This window comes from Megalobrama amblycephala, linkage group LG15 (genome assembly GCF_018812025.1).
Source record: "Megalobrama amblycephala isolate DHTTF-2021 linkage group LG15, ASM1881202v1, whole genome shotgun sequence".
Lineage (NCBI taxonomy): Eukaryota > Metazoa > Chordata > Actinopteri > Cypriniformes > Xenocyprididae > Megalobrama > Megalobrama amblycephala.
The window spans coordinates 21,805,202-21,829,799 of record NC_063058.1 but is presented as its reverse complement, the minus strand read 5'-3'; the positions used below and the strand labels follow the sequence as shown (position 1 = coordinate 21,829,799).

At 35.2% G+C, this 24,598-nt stretch overlaps 2 protein-coding genes across 8 annotated transcripts in view; one reads left to right on the top strand and one right to left on the bottom strand.

The window, feature by feature from the left end:
* ube2q2 (ubiquitin-conjugating enzyme E2Q family member 2) overlaps window positions 1-3,808 on the bottom strand; it is a 13,052-nt gene extending 9,244 nt beyond the window's left edge. For all 4 annotated transcript variants that reach the window (XM_048158362.1, XM_048158364.1, XM_048158363.1 and 1 more), the window contains exons 1-2: window positions 3,632-3,808; window positions 2,211-2,315 (exon numbers count right to left, since the gene is read on the bottom strand). In XM_048158362.1, coding sequence (XP_048014319.1) covers window positions 2,211-2,315; window positions 3,632-3,790 — 264 coding nt within the window. In that variant the 5' untranslated portion in view covers window positions 3,791-3,808. The remainder of the gene's footprint in view (window positions 1-2,210; window positions 2,316-3,631) is intronic.
* il17rel (interleukin 17 receptor E-like) lies at window positions 2,328-24,598 on the top strand. 4 transcript variants are annotated; one of them, XM_048158359.1, is made up of 19 exons: window positions 2,328-2,530; window positions 6,561-6,623; window positions 7,433-7,460; window positions 7,544-7,684; window positions 9,804-9,910; window positions 10,587-10,701; window positions 10,847-10,891; window positions 10,986-11,128; window positions 11,219-11,290; window positions 11,376-11,430; window positions 14,260-14,420; window positions 14,526-14,570; window positions 15,092-15,149; window positions 17,034-17,185; window positions 17,491-17,556; window positions 17,659-17,716; window positions 23,741-23,863; window positions 24,249-24,298; window positions 24,477-24,598. In XM_048158359.1, the coding sequence occupies exons 2-19, from the start codon at window positions 6,576-6,578 to the stop codon at window positions 24,483-24,485; spliced, it is 1,476 nt and encodes a 491-aa protein (XP_048014316.1). In that variant the 5' UTR covers window positions 2,328-2,530; window positions 6,561-6,575; the 3' UTR covers window positions 24,486-24,598. The 4 variants fall into 4 exon arrangements, with proteins under 4 accessions (XP_048014316.1, XP_048014315.1, XP_048014318.1 ...); XM_048158358.1 differs by lacking the exon at window positions 2,328-2,530 and adding an exon at window positions 3,861-3,990; XM_048158357.1 differs by lacking the exon at window positions 2,328-2,530 and having other exon boundaries at window positions 6,046-6,623.

The window sequence follows — 24,598 nt, the reverse complement described above, 5'->3', positions numbered from 1 at the left end:
GGAACTATCAGTGACATAAGTGTACAACGCATATCAAACACCGGTACCCGGCATTTTTAAAAAGCCGTGTTAACATATTTACTTCACGAACATGGAAAACAGTGATAATGGCATTTACCTGTTGTCTGCAGGGTTGTGTTTCTCTGCCTCAATGAGATGTAATACTGAAAGTTGTCATAGGATATTTTGTCTCTAGTCCGACTTTTTGCTCTTTCAGTCGCTTACATTCCTTCTCCGTTATCACAAATCCCACGACACACAACAAACACAGCTCCGATCACGGCATCCTCCATCCACAAGTTTTTAGCGTTTGTAAACGCCACGCTTAAAGACGCCACTGTCGGCTGCTTCACAGTTTCTATTCCCAGTGCGAATGCAACCAGGAACATGGCCAAGATAGATACTATCCTAGTGGCTAGTTCCTATAACTGAGTTCCGGTGCGAAAGCCCCTAATAAGGAATGCCTGATGGCCCGGTGCCAGCGTACACGACGTTCGAAACGGTTGACAAAGCTGCGTCAAGCATCGCTGCATTGTTATAAAAGTTTATTATTTAATCACGTGCCCATGTTTTTAAGCCTCGCCAATTTGAATATTCAAGTGCAAGATGATGCAAAAGAGAACTCAATTCGGTACTAGCGCACTGTTTATGAGATATTATGTGCGCACACATCCAAAACGCATGCCCAGAACGCCATGTCTCAGACATACTAAATTGAGTTCTCTTTCACATCTTCTTGCACTTGAATCGACAAATTCACACAAAATTATGTCTTTGTGAGTTCCTCATAAACAGTCAGATATGTGAACACAGACAGTTGAGAAATAAAAAGCATGTGTAACAGTACATTGGATCCATGCATTTGCTCTTAAAGTGACAGCAGCCTAATAAACCTGCTGCTTGCTTAATATAAACAAACAACAAAGAAAAAAAACAACACTATGCAGTATTATTTTACATTTGATTCAATTTCTCTATCTGAAAACTATTGTTAAACCTTACTGAAAAACCTGAGAAGCACTGTTTATTTAATTTATGTTTTGTATTTATTTGTGCTATTGCTTGCAATTTGATTATTTGTTCTATTTAATTACTGTTTACTATTCTTTAACAATATTATTAAATGTATTTTACTAAGGCTAGTATTTTTTGGTGTCATAACCTTATTTATTAAGGTTACATAGGTCATAAACAATGAAAACATATTACTTCATAGTAAATTGTTTTGTGGATAGACCAGTGAAAAGTTTGGCAGGGCAAGTACAAATTTGATCCACTGGCCAAGAAAAAAATCCTTAGCGTTGAGCCCTGCTAAAAGATTCTATTAAAAATAATGTTCCAAGTTCTTAGAAATGTACTCTATTCTTGTTGGTTTCATATGAATTTGACAAACTTCTAAACAAAAGCTTGAATTAAATGATCATAAAAACACCCGTGTAGACATTTTAATCATTAATATTTTCAAATATCCATGTTTTATATTTCTATGATATCAAGAGTTCCATCAACCTGAAAGTTTTTAAAAAAAATTAAAAACATGTTCATCATAGAGAGGACTTCAGGTCACTACATGTATGTATGGCATGTGTAATGTATTTTTGGAATAAATTAATAGATCTTGGACAAATGTGAAAATAATAGTTGAAAATAGTAGTTTCCCTTGCAATCAATATTATCAATTTTGACTAAAAGAAAAAAGTAGTCTCAAATGCTCACCAAGGCTACATTTATTTGCTTAACAATAATATTGTGAAATATTATTACAATTTAAAATAACTTTTTTTCTATTTTAACATTTAAAAAATTTAATTTATCCCTGTGATGCAAAGCTAAATTTTCAGCATCATTACTCCAGTCTTCAGTGTCACATGATCCTTCAGAAATCATTGTAATATGCTGATTTGGTGAAACATTTCTTATTATTATCAATGTTGAATACATCTGTGCTACTTAATATTTATGTGGAAACGTGATACATTTGTTTTTCAGGATTCAGATGAATAGAAGTGCATTTGAAATAGATTTTTTGTAACAATGTAAAAGTCTGTCACTTGTCAATTTAATGCATCTTTGCTGAGTAAAAGTAATCATTTCTTTAAAAAAAAAAAAACCTACTGACCCACAACTTTTGAACAGTAATGTGCATTAAAATACTTATTTATCATTGCATTTTGATGATCCCATCTCAGGTAGAGAAAACACCTCCTTACCAAAGTATTGCCTTTTCTGACATCCTCTAGGCGTTCAAGGACTTCAGTCAGACTTGGATCATCTGAATCAACGAACCATATTGGTGGGGTTGAAGGGTAAGACTCCTACAAAAATATCAAAAGTTACAACATCAGCATCTTCCTAATTGCATCAAAACCCTTTGTCCTTTCACAAGGTTACTGAAGTCTGGCCAGATCCATTCAGCCACTTGCATGACAAGCAGCCACACCAACAGCTGCCAAACCAATGAATCAAACTCTGCAGGTTCTCTCTCTTATTGAACAACCAGAAGAGACCACAGCAGATCTGTGCAGTGGGTGTGAGTCAGAGCTAATGTTGATGTGTCCATGTAAAATCATGTGAACATCATGTTCCCATCCACTACTTAGAAATCTCCTCCCATCAATTGGAGAGCCAAAATGATGGCGACGTGATTTGCTTCTGCTTGTCAGGACCACACACACTGACCTTACAGCACCACACATCAAAATATAAGCTCAGCAAACTAACTGGCCTCAATAACACCAAAACGGCCGCCAGTTGCACTGCAGTGCGTCTTCATAGATAGTGTAGGTTATGACAACAACTCTTGATAGTCTAGCAGACTTAATAATATACGTGCAGATTGTGTCCTCTAAAAAGCTGTGAAAAATGGCAGGAATCGCTCGTAATATTAAGTTTGGAAATGCGCTAATATTGCTAGCACACAACGTTAGCAATGTGAAATCACGATGCAAATTATATTACAACAAACCACGATAGATTTAACTGAGTTGGATCATTTTTAATCTACGCATTTCTTAACAGGCCTCGCTAAATGAAGAACTCAGCTAATTACTGTTAAATTAGATAGCTGACAATATAACTAACTGTTTACACAAATAAAAAGGTTTCTTACGTTGTATATATTCCAAAATAGCATCTCAAAGTCAGATTAGCAAGACCAAAAAACAAAACAAAAACATTGTCCAAAACGTCGTTTTGCTAGCTAATGTATCATTTTGCTAAATTAGCACACAAGCTAATTACCTGGCAACTAACTTAACTGCAAAATATCACTAACGCGGAATAAAACAACTATCCGTTTTATTTAACTATCTCGTGTTTCATATAATCAAACAAACCTGAATATTAGCAGGCGAGTTTGTTTAGCTAACACAGTTACAGCGAGAGTCAACGCAGTTAACTTTGTTAGCTAATCAACTAACGTTAGCAGGCTAAATGTAGCTCATGCTTGTACTTGTTTAGCTGTTATTTTGACATCCGTTTGAGGATATAATCGATCCTGATCGGTCTACATGCTTTTATTCGCATTATAATGGCTGTAACAGAGTCAAAGGGGGTTGTTGTTGTGGTGGTGGTGTTATTTGACTCGGCCTTGTCTTGTTCGCATAAGCTACACAAGGCTGATGAATCTTACCGTGATATTGCAGTGAATAATCAGCAGCTTTTCTCCTGTCACATTGAACTGGCAGCTCAGTTCATCGGGCTTCCAGTCGATTATTCTGAATCGCTCATGGTTTGGGTCAAAGATTGACTCCAGGAACTTTAATTCGGCCTTCAGCCCCGACACCGACATCTTCCACTCATCTCATCAGCAGCCAGGCCGCGGGGGGAAGGGACGCACGGATACCGCGAGCGAGCGCGCAGCTGATCCTAGGGAGCGAGTGTGTGTGTGCGCGCAGCGGAGGCTGGAGGAGAGAAACAACAAAGAGGGGGTGGGGAGAGGCGCACTGGAGGCAGGGAGAGACCAGCAAACAACGCCCGCCAAGAAATAATGTGAGAGGGGCCAGACAGAGAGGGGAAGGGGTGATCGGGATAAACATGGGAGGCTGTTGGGTTTGTTTCATAATCACATGAATGTCATGTTTTTCTGGTCAACCATCCTGAATTAATAATAATAATAATAATAATAATTAAAAAAAAAAAAAAAAAAAAAAAAAAAATATATATATATATATATATATATATATATATATATATATATATATATATATATATATATATATAATTTATTTATTTATTTATTTCAGGATCGTCAACCAGAAATAATTTGAGGAACCCATTTGATCATTCCCTTGCACTATCTAGCAAATAAATAAATAAATAAGTAAATAATAATAATAATAATACATTAAACATATATTATAATATTTTAGTAAGTATTAGTAATAATAATAATAATAAACATATATAATGATATCTAAGTGTCAATAATAATAATAAATAAATCTATATTAAAATTACGATTGATTTATTATTTTGTTATTTTGTAATGCATTTGATTATCACTTTGCACTATCTAGTATATAAAATAATTTAATAAATAAGTTAATAATAATAATACATTAAACATATTATAATATCTTAATAAGTGTTCATAATAATAATAATAATAATGTCTAATGTCTATCATATAAAATAATTTAATAAATAAGTAAATAATAATAATAAGACATTAAACATATATTATAACATCTTAGTAAGTGTTAATAATAATAATATTAATAATGATATCTTAATAAGTGTCAATAATAATAATAATAATAAATAAAAAATCTATAGTAAAATTAAAATTATGATTATGATTTATTTTTTAGGATGGTCATCCAGAAATCATTTGAATAGGAACTAACAGTAACCCATTTGATCATCCCCTTGCACTATCTATTATATAAAATAATTAAGTAAATAAGTAAATAATAATACATTAAACATATATTATAATATCTTAGTGAGTGTTAATAATAATAAAAATAATAATAAACATTTAATAATATCGTAGCAAGTGTCAATAATAATAATTAATAAATAAATAAAATCTATGTTAAATTTAAAATTATGATTATGATTTATTATTTTTATGATGGTCTACTAGAAATAATTTGAACAGGAACCAACAGTAACCCATTTGATTATCAATTTGCACTATCTATTATATAAAATAATTTAATAAATAAGTAAATAATAATAACAATAATACATTAAACATATAATATCTTAGTAAGTGTTAATAATAATAATAATATCTATCATATAAAATAATTTAATAAATAAGTAAATAATAATAATAATACATTAAACATATATTATGATATGTTAGTAAGCGTTAATAATAAAAATATTATTAATAATAATAATAATAATAATGAACATATAATTATATCTTAATAAGTCAATAATAATACTTATAAATAAAAAATCTATAGTAAAATTAAAATTATGATTATGATTTATTTTTTAGGATGGTCAACCAGAAATAATTTGAATAGGAACCAGCAGTAACCCATTTGATCATCCCCTTGCATCTATTATATAAAATAATTTAATAAATAAGTAAATAATAATAATAACAATATTAGGCTACATTAAACATATAATATCTTAGTAATAATTGATAAACATATAATATCTTAGTGTCAATAATAATAATTATAATAATAAATCTATATTAAAATAAAAAAAAATATATATATATTTTAGGATGGTCTGCTAGAAATTATTTGAATACACTCTTAGAAGAAAAGGTTCTATATAGAACCCCAAAGAACCTTTTTTTTCTAAGAGTGTAGGAAGCAACAGTAACCAATCATCACATTGCACTAGCATATAGATAATTTAAAATAATTTAATAAACAACAACAACAACAATAATAATTATTATTATTAAAATGTTTCACATCTGCACAGATGATGTGCTGTAATCAAAACCAGCTGCATATTTTGACTGTTTTGATCAAGTAATTCTGGTATTTTTGTGGGAAATCCTAAATGTCTAAATTCACGCTTGTTTCCGTAAGGCGTGTCTGCTGATGCTATTTGTCTCCATCTAGCGGCGAATACAGAACTGTATAGTTGTACAGTTTCCACAGAACAGTTACTTTATTACTTATTACATAGGTCCATATCAGTAAAAAAAAAAAAAAGTATATATACATTTAAATATATATTATATACATTTACAAGCACCTTTCTAAAACTGTAACTGAGCGTTGTGAACTAGTAAATGCCACAGAGAGCGATGTTTATTTAGAGTTTTCATTGCTTTTATAGATATTTCTTTCTAAATTGGCATTATGATCGAATTAGGTGTCGAGAGAGAGCTCGAGAGAGAGAGAGCTCTGAGTGATACATAGATGAGCAACTTCTGAAGCGGCGCTACTTTTTGTCTTCTTCTAATTATTGTTTTTAGTGGGCGGGGGCAATTTCCATTATGTCAATGCGGGTTTGATTTTCAAAGCATACTGTGACTACAAGTCATTCACAGCAACAAAGCAAGTTTCTACAGGAGCGTCTGCACGCCAAACATGAAATGTCTTCAGCTTCTTCTTCTGCCCCTCATCCTCCAGAACCACAAGGTCCACATGAACAAAGTCGAGAGGAACCAGGACTGTGATTGGAGATGTTCTGAGGTTTGTCAGTTACATGTTTATATTATATAATATAATAACGTGATTTAGAGTGTTTTGCTTGGTTTTTTTTTATCTATCAGTATCAATTTAGTGATTTATTTAGTTCTTCTTTTTTGTTTTACTTGATATTACCTTGACATTATTTGAGTTGAGCATTGCTGCAGTAATAATTTGATTTTTTTTTTTTTTTTTTTTTTAAATAATATCAATGTGTTGGAAGTATGTCTAGTCAGACAGACTAGTCTATCAGGATCAATTGCATATATTAATATTTAACAGAATTATGCCAGTGCTAATTTATAAGAACTATTGCTGTGTTATGACAGAAAAGAGTAATGGCAGGTTGAGTGGCATTTAATTATGAGTCATAAAAATATGATCTCATCTATAACAACAAAGCCTTCCATGTTGTGTAATATAGCCTATTAAAAAAAAGCATTAGTCGCAGTCTTCTAGTATAGCAGACTTTGCGTCTGTAAGACTGATTCCCAAACAACCCACTCCCACTCATCCAGGTCATCGGACAGTCAAAGTTAATATTCTTTTGATTATTGTAACTGGATATGAGGATATACTTGACTACACTCATTTGCCTGACAGCTGTGATATATTTGCTATCTAACCAGGAACTTCCTATAAGTGTTAGGAGTGAGTGGGAAACCCCTTGTTTTACTATCCTTACAGTACTTTCGCATTTCCTGTTAAGTGTTAAAGCATTTTTGAAACCATAAATGGGAAAGTAGGTTACACTATTATCACTCAGCGTAATATTTTAAATAACGTCAAATCATTTTGATCTCTTCAAACAGGGTCTGCAGTGTAAATCCAGAGCTTACTGTGAGTATCTATCTATCTATCTATCTATCTATCTATCTATCTATCTATCTATCTATCGCACTAACATATTCTATATCTTATAGCTCCACTGTCAGCGTTTCGCTGCAGAGATCAGCCTTTTAACAGCGCCGTGTTCAGTAATGTGACATTGTCTACTGTTTTGGCATGTGAGGAGAGGAAATGTTCACTCCAGCTCAGAATTGCAACATCAGTTAATGTTACTGGTGTGTATGATTCATGTCACATTAATAATGCATGAATAAAATGCTTTTGATGTGGTACATGTTTTAAATGTAATAAATATAAAAAATTTTTTGGTTTAAAGGATTAGTTTACTTTCAAATGAAAATCACCCTCAAGCCATCCTAGGTGTATGTGACTTTCTTCTTTCTGATGAACACAATCGGAGAAATATTAATAAATATCCTGACGCGTCCAAGCTTTATAAAGGCAGTGATAGGGTTCACGAGTATGAGCGGAAGAAAGTGCATCCATCCATCATAAATGTACTCCACACGGCTCTGGGAGGTTAACTTACGGAAAAAAATGGAAGTGGCGTTGAGTGACTCACGTCAGTTAATCTTTTTTCCGTAAGTTGAATAGGGAAAGCGTAGGACGTAGTGTAAGTGAGTATTTTACTTCATAACTTGTTAAAGGTGCCATCGAATGGAAAATTGAATTTATCTTGGCATAGTTGAATAACAAGAGTTCAGTACATGGAAATGACATACAGTGAGTCTCAAACTCCATTGTTTCCTCCTTATATAAATCTCATTTGTTTAAAAGACCTCCGAAAAACAGGCGAATCTCAATATAACACTGACTGTTACGTAACAGTCGGGATCATTAATATGTACGCCCCCAATATTTGCATATGCCAGCTCATGTTCAAGCCATTAGACAAGGGCAGGACGTCTGGATCTGTGCACAGCTGAATCATCAGACTAGGTAAGCAAGCAAGGACAATAGCGAAAAATGTCAGATGGAGCAATAATAACTGACATGATCCATGATATCATGATATTTTTAGTGATATTTGTAAATTGTCTTTCTAAATGTTTCGTTAGCATGTTGCTAATGTACTGTTAAATGTGGTTAAAGTTACCATTGTTTATTACTGTATTCACGGAGACAAGAGCTGTCACTGTTTTCATTTTTAAACACTTGCAGTCTGTATAATTCATAAACACAACTTCATTCTTTATAAATCTCTCCAACAGTGTGTAATGTTAGCTTTAGCCACGGAGCACTATCAAACTCATTCAGAATCAAATGTAAACATCCAAATAAATACTATACTCACATGCAGTATGCATGCAGCATGCATGACGAACATTTTGTAAAGATCCATTTTGTGGGATATATTAGCAGTGTGAACTGTGTTTATGCTGTTTAATGCAAGCGCGAGCTCCAGGGGAGGGGAGCGTGAGGAATTAAAGGGGCCGCAGCCTGAATCGGTGCATTTCTAATTATGCCCCAAAATAGGCAGTTAAAAAATTTATTTAAAAAATCGATGGGGTATTTTGAGTTGAAACTTCACAGACACATTCAGGGGACACCTTAGACTTATATTACATCTTGTAAAAAACGTTTGATGGCACCTTTAAATATGGATATTTTACAAACGCATCGCTTCACTTCAGATGGCCTTTATTAACCCCTGAGAGCTGTGTGGAGCATGTTTTTGATGGATGGATGCACTTTCTTCAGCTTCAAACGCGTCAGGATATTTATTAATATTTCTCCGGTTGTGTTCATCAGAAAGAAGAAAGTCATATACACCTAGGATGGCTTGAGGGTGAGTAAAGCTTGGAGTGATTTTCATTTGAAAGTGAACTAATCCCTTAATATTTCTTTAAGATATACCTCTTTTTTTTGGATGATATTTTTATATTTAAAATTTTTGTATTTGTATGTTTCACAAACTGTTTCATAATTGTTTGATCTGATTCATGTAGCATTGTGGCAACTTACCCCAAAAAGTTCAGTGTTCAATGAAGTGTTCTGCTGAAAAAGTTCAAAATTGCTGTGTAATTACTTAGGCTGAATGAGTCATGCCTACATCACTGAATTAAATCAAAAACTGTGGTAACTCATTGACACAGCAGCTCCAACAACTCCATCTTTTAAAAACAAATTCTCTCACAAAAATTAGTTATTAATTAAATACCTTATAATCTAAAAGGTCTAACATTAACTAACCACAAAATGCCTTAATAGTTGATGTAACCTCAAATGTTAATTGAAGGAAAAACTGCAAAATGATGTCAGCACTTTGCATCACCTAAAAAGGATGAAAATGAAAAAAATAAGGTTCTTGTAAAGTTTTGACCTGTTTTCCAGGTGATATCCGTGGAGTTTTAGTGTGTGCCGATTCTGCAGGGATGATAGGACATTGCCAGATGTATACCTTTGGCAGAGTTGGCAGAGAAAACGCCACAGGAAAACAGGTACACAAGGGATTCACCCAAAAATGAAAATTTTGGCATCATTTACTCACCCTCAAACCTGTATGAGTCTTTTTCTTCTGTTGAACACAAAAGAAGATATTTTGAAGAATGTTAGTTGACTGTACCCATTGACTTCCATAGTATTTTTTTTCCTACTATGGAAGTCATTGGGTGCCGTCAACTGTCTGGTTACTAACATTCTTCAAAATATACACAGTAAAATCCCCAGAGTTAAATCAACTCTGCATTTGGTCCATCTCTAAATAGTGTTAAAGTAACACTGAAACAGAGTTAAAGTTAATGAGATAATTAAGCAATTAATAAGGCTGTTCTTGTGTTTCTCTTTTCTTTAGTGATTCTGCTTGTTAACAGCAGGTGTTCATCACTAATGCACAATCATCACTTAATTAATTGCTTAATTATCTCATTAACTTTAACTCTGCTTCAGTGTTATTTTAACACTATTTAGAGAGGGACCATATACTCTGAGCAGAGTTGATTTAACTCTGGAGATTTCAACAGAAGAAAGAAACTCTTTTTTTTTTTTTTTTGGGCGAACTATCCCTTTAAGCTACAAATCCACATCTAGCATAACAACTGAGCATTTTATCAATGCCATAAATCTGTCAATCTCCTACCTTGATCTCAGATATTGTATATCTGTTTATACTTCTAGGTTGATGTGCAGTTTAAGTGTGTTCCTGTTAGACCTGGACAGCATATGTTTGTGACTCTCAAAACGATTCCCAACTACTGTAAGGCCATGTGGTCACAAAGACACCTTGTTCCCGGTATCAGTATTGTGTTTGTTTATGTTTCTACCCAGCTGAACTTCCTCCTTATTTTGCAGTCTATATATAATCAGCAGTCTATATATAATGTAGCCACACATGACCCAAATAACATTATCTATTGCCCTTTGCTTTTTATTGACAGAATGCCGTCATGAAGGTATCAGAGACACAATTGCTGAGTGCATCAGTAAGTTTCATTATTATGATGTCAATACATTGATAGATGTATAGATAGATACGTCAGTATGTAAAGCCTTAACTGTTTTGTTGTTTTGTTGTAGCTGGGAAACTGGCATACACTGTAGATAAAGACAGGAATACATTAACAGTGAAAGTGAATGATGCTCCTGAGGACACAGATTACAATCTCAGGCTCTGTCGTAAACGCAGTATTATCTGTGCAGGGGAAGGGCCACACAGAACGGTAAGAAGAGCTAGCATACTTCCCCTCTGAAGTTCTTTGAAGACTTTTACATTGACATTTTACCCTTGTGTTTTGCACATTGTGTTTCAGATAAAATCACAGCATCTACAGAGAAGCATAACGCTTCAGTATTCCAAAGCTTTACCCTGTTTGTGCATTGAGGTGTGAAAGCTTTATTTATGTTCTGAATGTGCAAAATCGGACTGTTAGAGAAGGAATTGTTGATTTCCAATGTCTTTTTTTTCAGGGTTGGCCTGTTAAAGTAGATGCTCGAAGAGTTCAAGTGTGTCCATTCAAAAACAGTGAGTAAAATTTACAATATTAAAAACAGAGGTAATTTAATTTTTCATTTTACACCATAAAAAATGTTTTGTGAGGTAACCTAAAACTTCATAGCAAGTGGCAACATCTAAGTTAATCCTCTGACCCGCCTCAAGACCTCTTTCACCAACACCTGAATTAAAAAAAAAAAAAATCTTGCATTGGCTTGTTTATTTGCACTTGGTTGTGTTTCTATCTGTTTCAGATTTTATATACTAGTTGGCACTTGCTCGTATTTGTAAAGGGAGTACTTATTTCTAATCCAAATTGCTAGTTTGCCAGGGGTCCTGTATGTGAATCTAAAGCACTTAAATAGATAGTCCACCATCATTTCCTCACCCTCATTTCATTTCAAACCTGTAGCAGTTTCTTTATTCTGCAGAACACAAATGAAGACAATTTGAAGAATGTTTTCGTCCTTACAATGAAAGTCAATGGGGTCCAAAAAACTCTTTCAAACTATCTCTCTAATTGGGAATGAGGAATCATGTGGGTCATTGTCTTTTTATAGTATTAACATAAATTGAAGGGTGCAGATACAAATACACAAATGATCTTTAAGAAAAGTCTTTTCCTTACACTACTGTAAAGTGATCTTACAGTAGATGAAAAGCAATAGAAAAGTTAAAGTTCCAAAGAATTGAATATTAACTTGGTACGCAACAAAATACATTAATCCATCAGTAAAATAAATAAAATCAGCATCCTCTGCACTATCAGCTGAAATGCATTTTGGCAATGACTATATTTACAGTACTATAGCAGTTCATTTGTCCTTTGAAAAAAGACTTTGTCCACCTCCCCTAGGCAGTCGCCTCTTAGTTCTGAAAAAATACAGTACATGTAAAGGCCTGGGTATACATCGTTCTTCATCTTGAGCACAGTTGAAGTATACTTTGGGCTTAAGTAGTACTTTTCTACAAATCAATTTGACAGTTACGAGTTTGAGGGTGTAGAACGTGCTACAGTATTTACTGAACACAAGAGCAGTGAAAGTTCTTTTATCTAAAATACTGTACTGTAATTATACTGTATGTGTAAGTAGTATAAAAACCCTTTATAAAATGATTAGTTCCTGTCCTTGATTCTGATTGGTCAATAGCTGTGTTTTATTCACAATAACAGAACCCAACGGTTCTGTGTATCACTACACAACACCCTTAGCAACAGATTTAGCATTTTCCTTCAGGTCAGTCCTATGTTCATAATAAAAATCCAGTTTAAATGTATTATCTTGTCCTTTTAACATTTAAGGGGTTTTCCCGTGACTGACAGCGCTAGTCAAAGCATTTGTTAGTTGCGTCTGGTTGCGTCTTATTCCGTTTTCAAAACAATTCAGACTTTTCAATATAAAAGTTTTCGGTACTGACTGACACACTCATAAAGACGGTCTTTGTCGCCATCTAATGGCGTAATAATGTAACTTCTGTTGTTGTTCACGGTCAGGGACTATTTTTTTCTGGCGGAAGGAAGGCTTTTTGAAAAAATGTACTTCATGAAAGTTGCACTGACACATATTTCTGGCTTTAATATTTGTATTGTGTGGTAACCGTTTTATAAAAGCAATAAGGTACTCAAGGCTAGTGCTGTATCGTGAATAAATCACGGTTGAAAGGGTTGCAGGCACTCCGCTTCATGCAACTTTCATGAAGTAAACTTTTTCAAAAAGCCTTCCTTTGCCGCCATCTAATGGTGTGAAAATGTAACTTTTGTTGCTGTTCACAGTCATGGACTATTTTTTCCAGTGGAAGGAAGGCTTTTTGAAAAAGTTTACTTCATGAAAGTTGCATTGATACATATTTCTGGCTTTAATATTTGTATTGTGTGGTAACAGTTTTATAAAAGCAATAAAGTACTCGAGGCTAGTGCTGTAATAAGTCACGACTGAAAGGGTTGCAGGCACTCCGCTTCATGTCGTACCTTATTGCTTACTTAGGCCAGCTTCTCTTGAGGTCATTCCATGCACAAGAACATGATCAACTACACTCTAAACAATGCTGGGTTACAAACAACTCAAGTTGGGTTGAAAATGGACAAACCAAGCGATTAGGTTGTTTTAACCCAATGAATGGGTTATTTTTAACCCAGTGATTGGCTTATATGTTTGCCCAACCTGCTGGGTTAAAAGAACCCATTCATTGTCCATTTTCAACCCAACTTGGGTTGTTTTTAACCCAGCATTTTTTAGAGTGTAGTAGAGTGCTTCATATTTCATCAGGATCAAATGTTCTTTGAGTCCCTCCCCTTTATTTTTCTTTTCATCTCCTCTTCATCTTCCTCTCCATACCTCGTTTTTCAGCTTCTCCACCAGTGTTATGGGCCGTTCACATAGAACGTGTTTTTACATTCCTCTGCGATACTTTTCCATTGTTTTTCTTTGTAAACACTCTGGACAGGCATGTTTGATTGTTGCACTCTTTTGCAGAGTCTCTAGACTATAATCACCTGTTTATATTAACTTCATATCTTTTTAATTAGTCTGTCACCAGTTTTGCTTCACAATGTTCACTCATAGATAAATGTGTGTTATTTGTGTTCACGTTGTGATGCTTGAGTTAATTACATGTGTCTGTACTCAGTCTTCTGAATGAGAACATGTTTAAACCTGAGCAGAATTAGGACATTTTATGTTAAGTTTGGCATAAACTTGAATGTTAATATGAACTGAATGAATGGTTTGGGTTTCAGGTATAGGGCGTTAGCAATCAAGAAAACTGTAAATCATTATGGACAAAAGAGACTGCCTTGCAAATCATGATTTTGAATATTATAATTGGGATTTTAAAACTCAAATTTGTCTTCTGTAACAGATTTAGAAGAACTGTGGTCTGGGATAACCTATGACCTCTATAAGGAGGAGCTGATATGGGAGCCACTGTGTCCTGTCAAAGTCTCAGTTTCTCTATGCCATGTAGATGGAGGAAAAGGCTGCCGAGACCTCGGAGATGTTTTTCATTCAGAGGGGCAAAAAGTAAGTTCTCTTCCCCGTCATCCTTTGTTCCATTTTATTACATCTGCAGTTACAGCTGCTGATTGTCAGGGACCCTTTCATTATTTCTTACTGCTTTTACCTCAGGTGATATTCTCTTCTGTGGATCCACACCCTACACTTTGCACGAAGGTATAAAGATTTTATTGCTTATTTTCTTTCATCCTGAAATGAAAATTCTGTCATCATTTACTCACCCTCGTGATCCTGAACGTATGATTTTTATTCTTCCGTGGAATACAAAAGGAGAAATGTAGCAGAATGTCCCTGCTGCTCTATAACATACAATGAAAGTGGATGGGGACTAGAGTTGTCATGTTACAAAAATGACCATAAAAGCATTATAAAAGTTGTCCATATGACTGCTGCACTATATTCATATCATTCTTGCACTATATTACAATTAGCTTTAAAGATTATGGTAATCGTATTCGTATGTAGCTATCTAGCTAAATAGCTAAAAGTTTTCTGTGAATTTCAATGAAAAACAACAATAATTACATTATGGTCTGTTCCTAAAAACAAAAACTATCAAATTACTTCAAATGACTTGGAATTTACCACATGAGTTGGTTATACATTTTTTGGGTGAACTGTTCCTTTGTAGATGTTTGGGTTGGGTCAGAATTCACAGTTTCTTCTTTCTTTTATAGTTCACCACTGAAGCAGGGACATGGATTAAATGTCCTTTTGCCAAAGGAAATTTCTCAGGTATACCAAGCACTACCACAGCTAACAAAAATATGTTCTAAGAATGTTTTGCGAACGTTCCCATTTAGTTAACATTCAATACGTCAATTTTTTTTAAAACGTTAAAACATTTTCTTGGTTATGCGAACATGCAAACATTAAATTTTAGCATTTTGCAAACATTTTGGGAACGTTACTTTTGAATGTTCTCTGAATGTTCTGAAACAAGAAGTAATTTTTTAAAAATATCAGATGAACGTCCAAACAAAATGTGTTGAAAATGTTCCATGAATGTTCTTTTATCGTTACTGGAAAATGTTATCTCATAGGGCCCTATGCATGGCGCAGGTGCACTTAGGGGGTGTCCGAATCCTCTTTTGCTAGTTTAACGACAGAAAAAATGGTATTTTGCTAATTTAACGACAAATAAAATAGTTTAACGCTTCTCCAGAGAGGAATCCTTTTATTTTTAATATTTAAAAATGTTGTGAACCCGTCTATAGGTGCATATAACTAATGCGTCCTTTAAATAACAAAAAAAATAAAATACTGCGCCATTGACTTTAGACCAGGACTGTGTCCGAAATCCCCCCCTATACCTTTAAATAGGGCACTATTTGAGGGGACAGCCATTTGTAGTGGTGTCCGAAACCATAGTGAACATTACAGAGTGCATTTATTCAATTCCACAATGCACCGCAATAAAGAGTGTACAACTGATGTACACTCAACGGCTAGGGAATACCCATAATGCATTGTGAGAGTCGTGCCGCACACCGAATGAATTCCCACATCTGAACAGAAGATGCCGTCCACAGCTGAATCTTCCATCTATCAACTTCCCAGTGTAATATCAGGTATAAATTCGTTTTTACTTGATTATTAAATTGTTTAATTAAAGGAACGCTCCACTTTTTTAAAAAATAGGCTCATTTTCCAAATCCCCTAGAGTTAAACAGTTGATTCCATTCAGCCGATCTCTGGGTCTGGTGGTACCACTTTTAGCATAGCTTAGCATAGTTCATTGAATCTGATGAGACTAATAGCATCTCGCTCAAAAATTACCAAATAGTTTTGATATTTTTCCTATTTAAAACTTGACACTTCTGTAGTTACATCGTGTACTAAGACCGACTGAAAATGAAAAGCTGCGATTTTCTAGGCCAATATGGCTAGGAACTATACTCTCATTCTGGCGTAATAATCAAGGAACCATGGGTGCAGCAGGCGCAATGATATGAAAATGGTAAAACTCAACTGTTTAACTCTAGGGGAGTTGGAAAATGAGCCTATTTTCAAAAAAAGTGGAGAGTTCCTTTAAGGTTTATACATGCTAGCTTTCATGACATAATTTTTTTCATTACTATTGGAGCTGCCAGTTTGCCAAGATTCAAATGATTATTAAACAGCAAGCACAAACCATGCAAAAGCGACAGCCCTTCTGGCGCACTCGCTGTCCAAATTCACTCACTCGTTTTCATTCATTCCTTCAAGTGGATTATATTAGTGGACTAATGTAGGGAATAGTGAATGAAGGTATAGGGGTGATTTCGAACACAGAACAGGTTTTTGTTTGTCAATGGCGCAGTTTATTTCAGTTGCCTCAAAATAGCAACACGCCAACAATGCACCTGAACACACCTCGTTTTCAGACCAGCAAGACCATGGGTGAACAGATGGGCGTGAGTGCATTTGCTATTTAAACAATGTGGCGCTGGACATGAAAATGATAACTGTGTCGGCTGAAACTAGCAAAAAACACTTGCGTCGCACCACATTGCACCAGATGTATGATACAACGTACTGAGAACATTCCTTGTTAGCTGTGACACCTTTAACAAGCAGTTTGTTTATGTTACATACTGTATGAGGGCTTTAAATGACTTTAATGTTTTATCTGACAAGTCTGGACAGCAAAGATGACATCCAAAAATGGTCAGCAGTGGGCAGAGATATCAACATGGGTCAAAGCCAACTTCTCAGTTTCAGTCTGTGAGATGAAACCGTCCTCTCAGTGCAAACAAATCGAGGGGAACAAGTCCCAAACTCTTTCTGTGGTAAGGAAACATTAGCAGGATTATCAGCATGTAGGATCAGTTATAATACCTTGAGAGCAAATGTACATGATGTCATGCAGATGTTTTCTTTTTCATCATTTTGTTTTTCGGTACTCTCCTATTGATCTTAGTAAACCATGCCTCAAGGCTTCCATTGAAGGCTATTGCCCTTGTCAAAGTAAAACTTTTCACCTGGTTTGTACCTGATGACATGAGAAAGAAAAGGGTCTAAGAAAAACTCGTAGCACAAGGGCAGTCTTGTTTAAGCTTGTTTGATGTCACGCCAGTTCTTATTTGTTTTCTAGGACAAAATGAAGCGCACAGTTTTCAACTTGTCTAAAAATGCATGTGAAGTGTGTGCTTGCATCCAGGTAAGGCTAAACAAGGAGAGTAACAGTGTTGACAGAACTTATTGGATTTATGTCATTTATAATTTATTGATGTGAATTGTTTCATGTTTCCCTGTTTAAAAGGTCCAGAGGGTAGATGTGCACTTTTCAGTCCCTGTACTTCAGTGCGACTTGCAGTGTTGTAAGTACATATAGCCTATAATGGTGATGAAGCACCTAGGCGGTGTTGGGGAAGCCACTTTAAAGCTCTAGCTAAGCAACAAGATACAGCTACCTATAATGTCAATAGTTCAACTACAGGCAAGCTAATCTTTTCAAAAAAAAAAAAAAAGTTACATGTAACATGACATGCAAGAAAAAAATTAAATTGTGCGCACGATTTACTATTTTGTTCCCTCGATTTATAAATCATGCACATAAACGAAATAGTAAATCGTGCACACGATTTAGCCTACAATTTTTTTTCCTGCATGTCATGCCCGGGGCTCTGTACATTACAAAAAAAAAAAAAAACTAGTCTCATGCCAATGAATATTTGAGTTTGTTGTAGTGGTGGGCGATATGTCAAAACTCTTATGTCATGATTTGATACATTTCATTTCACGATAACAATATATATCACAGTAGCCTATAGTTATTTTTGCTTTAAATAAGGTTTTTATAATATCAACATTTTTGATACCACTGAAATTTATTCTTATTACCATTTTCAATATCATTTAAAAAACTAATACTAGCCTTAAACTCTCAAGCTTACTGAAGACAGTTAAAGAGCAAAGAAAGCAAACTACAATAAGACAAATTAAACAGACCTACCTGAAAAACTTAAAGCACTAGAAATACTACATGAAATATATAAAGTAATCAAATGTATAAACAAACACTGCATAGACCTTACTGTGTAAATATACGTTAATTCTTATTAAAGTTACAATTACAAAAATGATTCAGTCAAGAGCTGTGAGCAATTTTCTCTCTTGTTGTTTGATTCGCATTAATGACAGCAAGTAAATTTGGATGCTGTCACTTTAAGACCAACTGCATGGTCCCATATATAGAGTACCTCGGAGATGACATGTTTTTGTAGGCCAACCCGGAAGTTAGCAGCGCACAGGTTCCCTCGATCGAAAGCCTATGCATTTTTCCCATAGACTTTTGGAAAATCGCAAAAAATAAGCTCTGTGTTTAACAAAGGGTTATGACACTTACACATTTTGTCTATCGAGATAATCTTTACAAGTTAACACAACATTTGCACATTTTGAAGCCTAAATAAAGTCGTCAGATATAAAAAGCTAATAGTAGGCTATAAATGGACTACAGCACACCATCGTCGCGGATCAACGCCACCACCACCAAGCAAAATGCTGTCCAAATGTCCTGTTTGTCATGATGACGTCCCCGGCAAATGAAGTAGTCCCTTTTAGCAACCGCCAACACAATAAAGGTTGAAAAAATCACAAGCGGGTTACAACTGGTGTGTTTTATGTCATAGATCAAAACGTGAAAATATTTAGAGGCTGTTAACCACAGACCTTATTTCAGGCGATTTAGCAAAAACCCACTCAAAAAAACCATTGACTTTAAGGCGATGGAATCGGAAGTCCTAAAATGCTAACTCACTTCCGGGTTTTGCCTACAAAAACACGTCATCTCTGAGGTATTCTATTCTTGCGTTGCTCTTTCTCAATTTCTCAGTTCTTTCTCAAATCTTCACATTGACGTAAGACATAAATTACCCAATTTACTTGCAAATACATGTCACTTTGACACATAGATATGTGTATTTAACCGTTCAAGCCCAATTAGGCGGCAAAAAGCAGTAAATTCAGTTCTTGTGCTTTATGAGCAGCAGCTTCAAGTCGCACGTCTCTCAGACTGCGCTGAGAAACAGAGAGCGTATGCATATAGTGAAATAAGTTGTCTTTCGATGCTAATTGAGCTTCAACGGTTTAATATCAACTGTTTTTAAACCGCAGTGCTTAAAAACACGTGCAAACAATGAGCTTTCGTGACCGCACAGCACAGCAACGTCACGTGAGCGTAACCGCGATACAGAGGATGTCCAAAATCTCTACCGGTTGACAAATCTCTACCGGTTAATCATGTCTTCTGGTATATCGCCCATCCCTAGTTCATTGTGTCACCTGTATTTGCCTGTATACAGTGGGTACGGAAAGTATTCAGACCCCCTTAAATTTTTCACTCTTTGTTATATTGCAGCCATTTGCTAAAATCATTTAAGTTCATTTTTTTCCTCATTAATGGTACACACAGCACCCCATATTGACAGAAAAACACAGAATTGTTGACATTTTTGCAGATTTATTAAAAAAGAAAAACTCAAATATCACATGGTCCTAAGTATTCAGACCCTTTGCTCAGTATTTAGTAGAAGCACCCTTTTGATCTAATACAGCCATGAGTCTTTTTGGGAAAGATGCAACAAGTTTTTCACACCTGGATTTGGGGATCCTCTGCCATTCCTCCTTGCAGATCCTCTCCAGTTCTGTCAGGTTGGATGGTAAACGTTGGTGGACAGCCATTTTTAGGTCTCTCCAGAGATGCTCAATTGGGTTTAAGTCAGGGCTCTGGCTGGGTCATTCAAGAACAGTCACGGAGTTGTTGTGAAGCCACTGCTTCGTTATTTTAGCTGTGTGCTTAGGGTCATTGTCTTGTTGGAAGGTAAACCTTCGGCCAGTCTGAGGTCCTGAGCTCTCTGGAGAAGGTTTTTGTCCAGGATATCCCTGTACTTGGCCGCATTCATCTTTCCCTCGATTGCAACCAGTCGTCCTGTCCCTGCAGCTGAAAAACACCCCCACAGCATGATGCTGCCACCACCATGCTTCACTGTTGGGACTGTATTGGACAGGTGATGAGCAGTGCCTGGTTTTCTCCACACTTACCGCTTAGAATTAAGGCCAAAAAGTTATATCTTGGTCTCATCAGACCAGAGAATCTTATTTCTCACCATCTTGGCAAACTCCATGCGGGCTTTCATGTGTCTTGCACTGAGGAGAGGCTTCCGTCGGGCCACTCTGCCATAAAGCCCCGACTGGTGGAGGGCTGCAGTGATGGTTGACTTTCTACAACTTTCTCCCATCTCCCGACTGCATCTCTGGAGCTCAGCCACAGTGATCTTTGGGTTCTTCTTTACCTCTCTCACCAAGGCTCTTCTCCCCCGATAGCTCAGTTTGGCCGGACGGCCAGCTCTAGGAAGAGTTCTGGTCGTCCCAAACGTCTTCCATTTAAGGATTATGGAGGCCACTGTGCTCTTAGAAACCTTAAGTGCAGCAGAATTTTTTTTGTAACCTTGGCCAGATCTGTGCCTTGCCACAATTCTGTCTCTGAGCTCTTCAGGCAGTTGCTTTGACCTCATGATTCTCATTTGCTCTGACATGCACTGTGAGCTGTAAGGTCTTATATAGACAGGTGTGAGGCTTTCCTAATCAAGTCCAATCAGTATAATCAAACACAGCTGGACTCAAATGAAGGTGTAGAACCAGCTCAAGGATGATCAGAAGAAATGGACAGCACCTGAGGTAAATATATGAGTGTCACAGCAAAGGGTCTGAATACTTAGGTCCATGTGATATTTCAATCTTTCTTTTTTAATAAATCTGCAAAAATGTCAACAATTCTGTGTTTTTCTGTCAATATGGGGTGCTGTGTGTACATTAATGAGGGGGAAAAATGAACTTAAATGATTTTAGCAAATGGCTGCAATATAACAAAGAGTGAAAAATTTAAGGGGGTCTGAATACTTTCCGTACCCACTGTATGTGTAGCATTTACAGCTATTCATACTTTTAAGAAGTTCAACTACAGTCAAGCTAACCTTCAATAGTGGTAGCTGCTATAAAGCTAACAAAAATGGGTAACCCTTTAGAATAATGGTCCGCCATTAATAAGTAACTATGCAGGAAGTAATGCAGGACTAATGAGTAGTAGTACATTAACACTTCAGCTACTACTATTAACTAATATAGAAACAAGCTTAACTAATCAATAAGTAGTATCAAATTTAGGACTAAGATTGATCCTTATTAGCTAATCAATAATTAGAGAATGAGATTGGCATCATTGAGAACTAATAGGTAACTATGACAAATTATAAAGAATTACTAATTAATTACTAATCACAACATTAAAGTGTCTGAAATGTGAGCAATTGTCTTTTACTCTCAATGTGGTAATAAAATGCATAATTAATTACTCAAGTGTTACATAGTCACTATGCAGGAACTACTAGTGATCAGGACCATTATTTTAAATTGAAAAACATTTTCACTTTAAAATAATGGTCCAGGTCACTAGTAGTTCTTGAAGATTGTCATTTTTTACTCTCAACATGGTCATAAAATGCATCACTAATTACTCAAGTACCTAGTCATTCTTTAAGAACTAGTAGTGATCTGGACCATTATTTTAAAGTGAAAAAGATGTTTTTTCACTTGAGTTACACTTGAGTAATTAATGATGCTTTGTATGACTATATTCAGAGTAAAAATTATGACTGATTACGTCTCAGACACACAATAATGTTCTTTACAGTTTGTCAGTTAGTTAATAGTTATTAATGATGGTAATCTCATTAGGTAATTATTGATTAGCTAATAAGGAACTATCTTCTAAATCTTTTTTAAAAATAGTTACGTTTGTGATGGAGCTGCTGTCAGATGCAATATAGCTGATTGTTTTATCTTCCAACAAAAGTTTCTTTGCAAACTCTCCATTACACTGTGCCTCATTTACAAACCAATCTGCAGTCAATTCTCCGAACAAACATATAATCCTCTGACACGATCAACACCATTGCAGAAATAAAGCATCCACTTGTTCCTGATGCGATGATGTATAACCCAGGTGAAAAAAGTACACTTCCAAAATGTACTTAAAGTGCTCTATTTTCGTGCACTAATTTTGTACTTAATATACTAAAAATTCTTCTTTAGAAGAATGTATTTAAAATCTCTGTATTTAGAAAATATATTTAGATACCACTTGTAGTACACTGTGGGTTCAAATGTACTATAAGTGGTATCTAAATACATTTTTTAAATACAGAGATAGTAAATTAAAAGCACATTTTAGTTCATATTCATGGTGTCTCAAAATAGCACAGTTGAGTACACTTAGATGTTCTTAAGATGATCTTAAGAAGTACTAAAGAAGAATTCCTAGTATATTAAGTACAAAATTAGTGCATGAAAATAGAGCACTTTAAGTACATTATAGAAGTGTACTTTTTTTAACCTAGGTATTTTTTATGTCTTGCTCTGGAGGCCGTCATATGCAAATGTATTTGCCCGTGTGACGTCAAAGATCCCACAAAATCAAAATAAGCTATTTTTGGATCTTGACTGAATAAATGCTTTGTTTATAATGTGGATGACGCTTTAAGCTATAAAACTTACAGGATGTTTTACAAAGACCTCTTATATGTCAAAAGGTCAAGACAAATTTGATTTCTCATTTCTCTTTAAAGGTGCAGTGTTTTTAGGAGGATCTATTGACAGAAATGCAATATAATATACATAACTATATTTTCAGTGGTGTATAAAGACTTTACATAATGAACCATTATGTTTTTATTACCTTACTATGAGCCATTTCTATCTACAAATGCCGCGACATGTTAAGTCGCCATTTTGCGCCAGCATGTTCTACAGTACCCCTAAATGGACAAATTGCTCTACAGAGCATATTTCGTCACTATGTTGTTGTTCTTCTTCTTCGTTGATGTTTTTAGAGGCAGCTTGCATTGTCACTACATTGAATACGCCTGTAGGAGAAGAAGTAGTAGTATTAGTAGTAGTGGTTTATTAGAAGCAGAGACCTTTCTAAGTAACAAGAAACCTCATTGTTTGACTGGCTACTCTCTTCTGTCTCAGATGATGACATCTTTGTCCTGTGTTGTGCACCGTAGCTTCTCTATGTGCTTCAAAAGGGAGGGGTGGACTGAGCAATTCGCAACCTCACCACTAGAAGCCGCTAAAATTTACACACTGCACCTTTAAAAAATAGTTCCATGTAGCTATGTAGGATTTTGCAATGTAGCTTTTCACTAGACATTATTTTGAAAATAGCTAAACTAGTGTCATGCTAATGAAAATGTACTTAGTAGTGTCACTGATAGTAGTGATATGTTTCAATTTTATGTTTCAAAGCTATTAAGGATATGCATTTTGATTTTTAATCACAGTAAATTGGTGCCGTGACCCGGAGAGAAGTCAAGTTCAGGACATTGAGAAGATCTTACTGCCTGCTGTCATTTTTCTGACAGTGATCCTTGCAGCTGCCTTGTTTAGTAGATTGACAATCAAAGGTAAACTGACAGCGCTTTGACACACCTGTTGCCGCTGGCATGAAGGAAATGTTGATGTTTTTGTTGGTAACAGTATGCATTGGGTTTGAGATAAAGAATCTGCAACAGAACAGCACATTCTTATTTAACGACCCTTTCCATTGAAATTAAGAGTAATAAATTAAAAGCAAACAAATGATAGACTGAAGGCTTCAAAACAAGTCAAATAATAGTAGACCTACCAGTTTCAAACCTGCATATACGCTTTAGAAATGATTTGGGTGTGGATGTGTTGCAAAAGATGAAAATCTTTGATATACTGGTTGCTAGATTCCAGTTGCTATGCAGATTGTCCTGGAAATATCTTGTGGTTTATTTTGATTTCTGTTTGTTTCTGGTTGTATAGATGGGGATGAGAAGAGAAAAGCATGGATGAAACTCTCATGTCAGGGAACGGTAGGTTAACAAAGAATGATGGATATCATATGAATGCTATTTTACTATCTATGATTACAATCGTATGATTCATGACATCCCTGGCATGATCAGGCACGAGCCACGACACACGGACAATATTTACATATGAAATCCTTTTACCTACTGAGTAACTTATGTCTTATGTTCCTTTTAACAGAATCAGTGACGCATTTCTGCGCAGCAAGTGAGGATGTGGATTGTGGGACAGTTCTCAATAAAGCATACATGTCTTAAAGGATTAGTTCACTTTCAAATTAAAATTTCCTGATAATTTATTCA

Bases quoted from the DNA above. Each gene is read 5' to 3' on its own strand.
- il17rel (XM_048158357.1), top strand. From the start codon at position 6,519: ATGAAATGTCTTCAGCTTCTTCTTCTGCCCCTCATCCTCCAGAACCAC. The intron at 11,129-11,218 runs GTAAGAAGAGCT...ATTGTGTTTCAG, and splicing joins GGGAAGGGCCACACAGAACG to ATAAAATCACAGCATCTACA. The intron at 23,864-24,248 runs GTAAACTGACAG...CTGGTTGTATAG, and splicing joins TAGTAGATTGACAATCAAAG to ATGGGGATGAGAAGAGAAAA.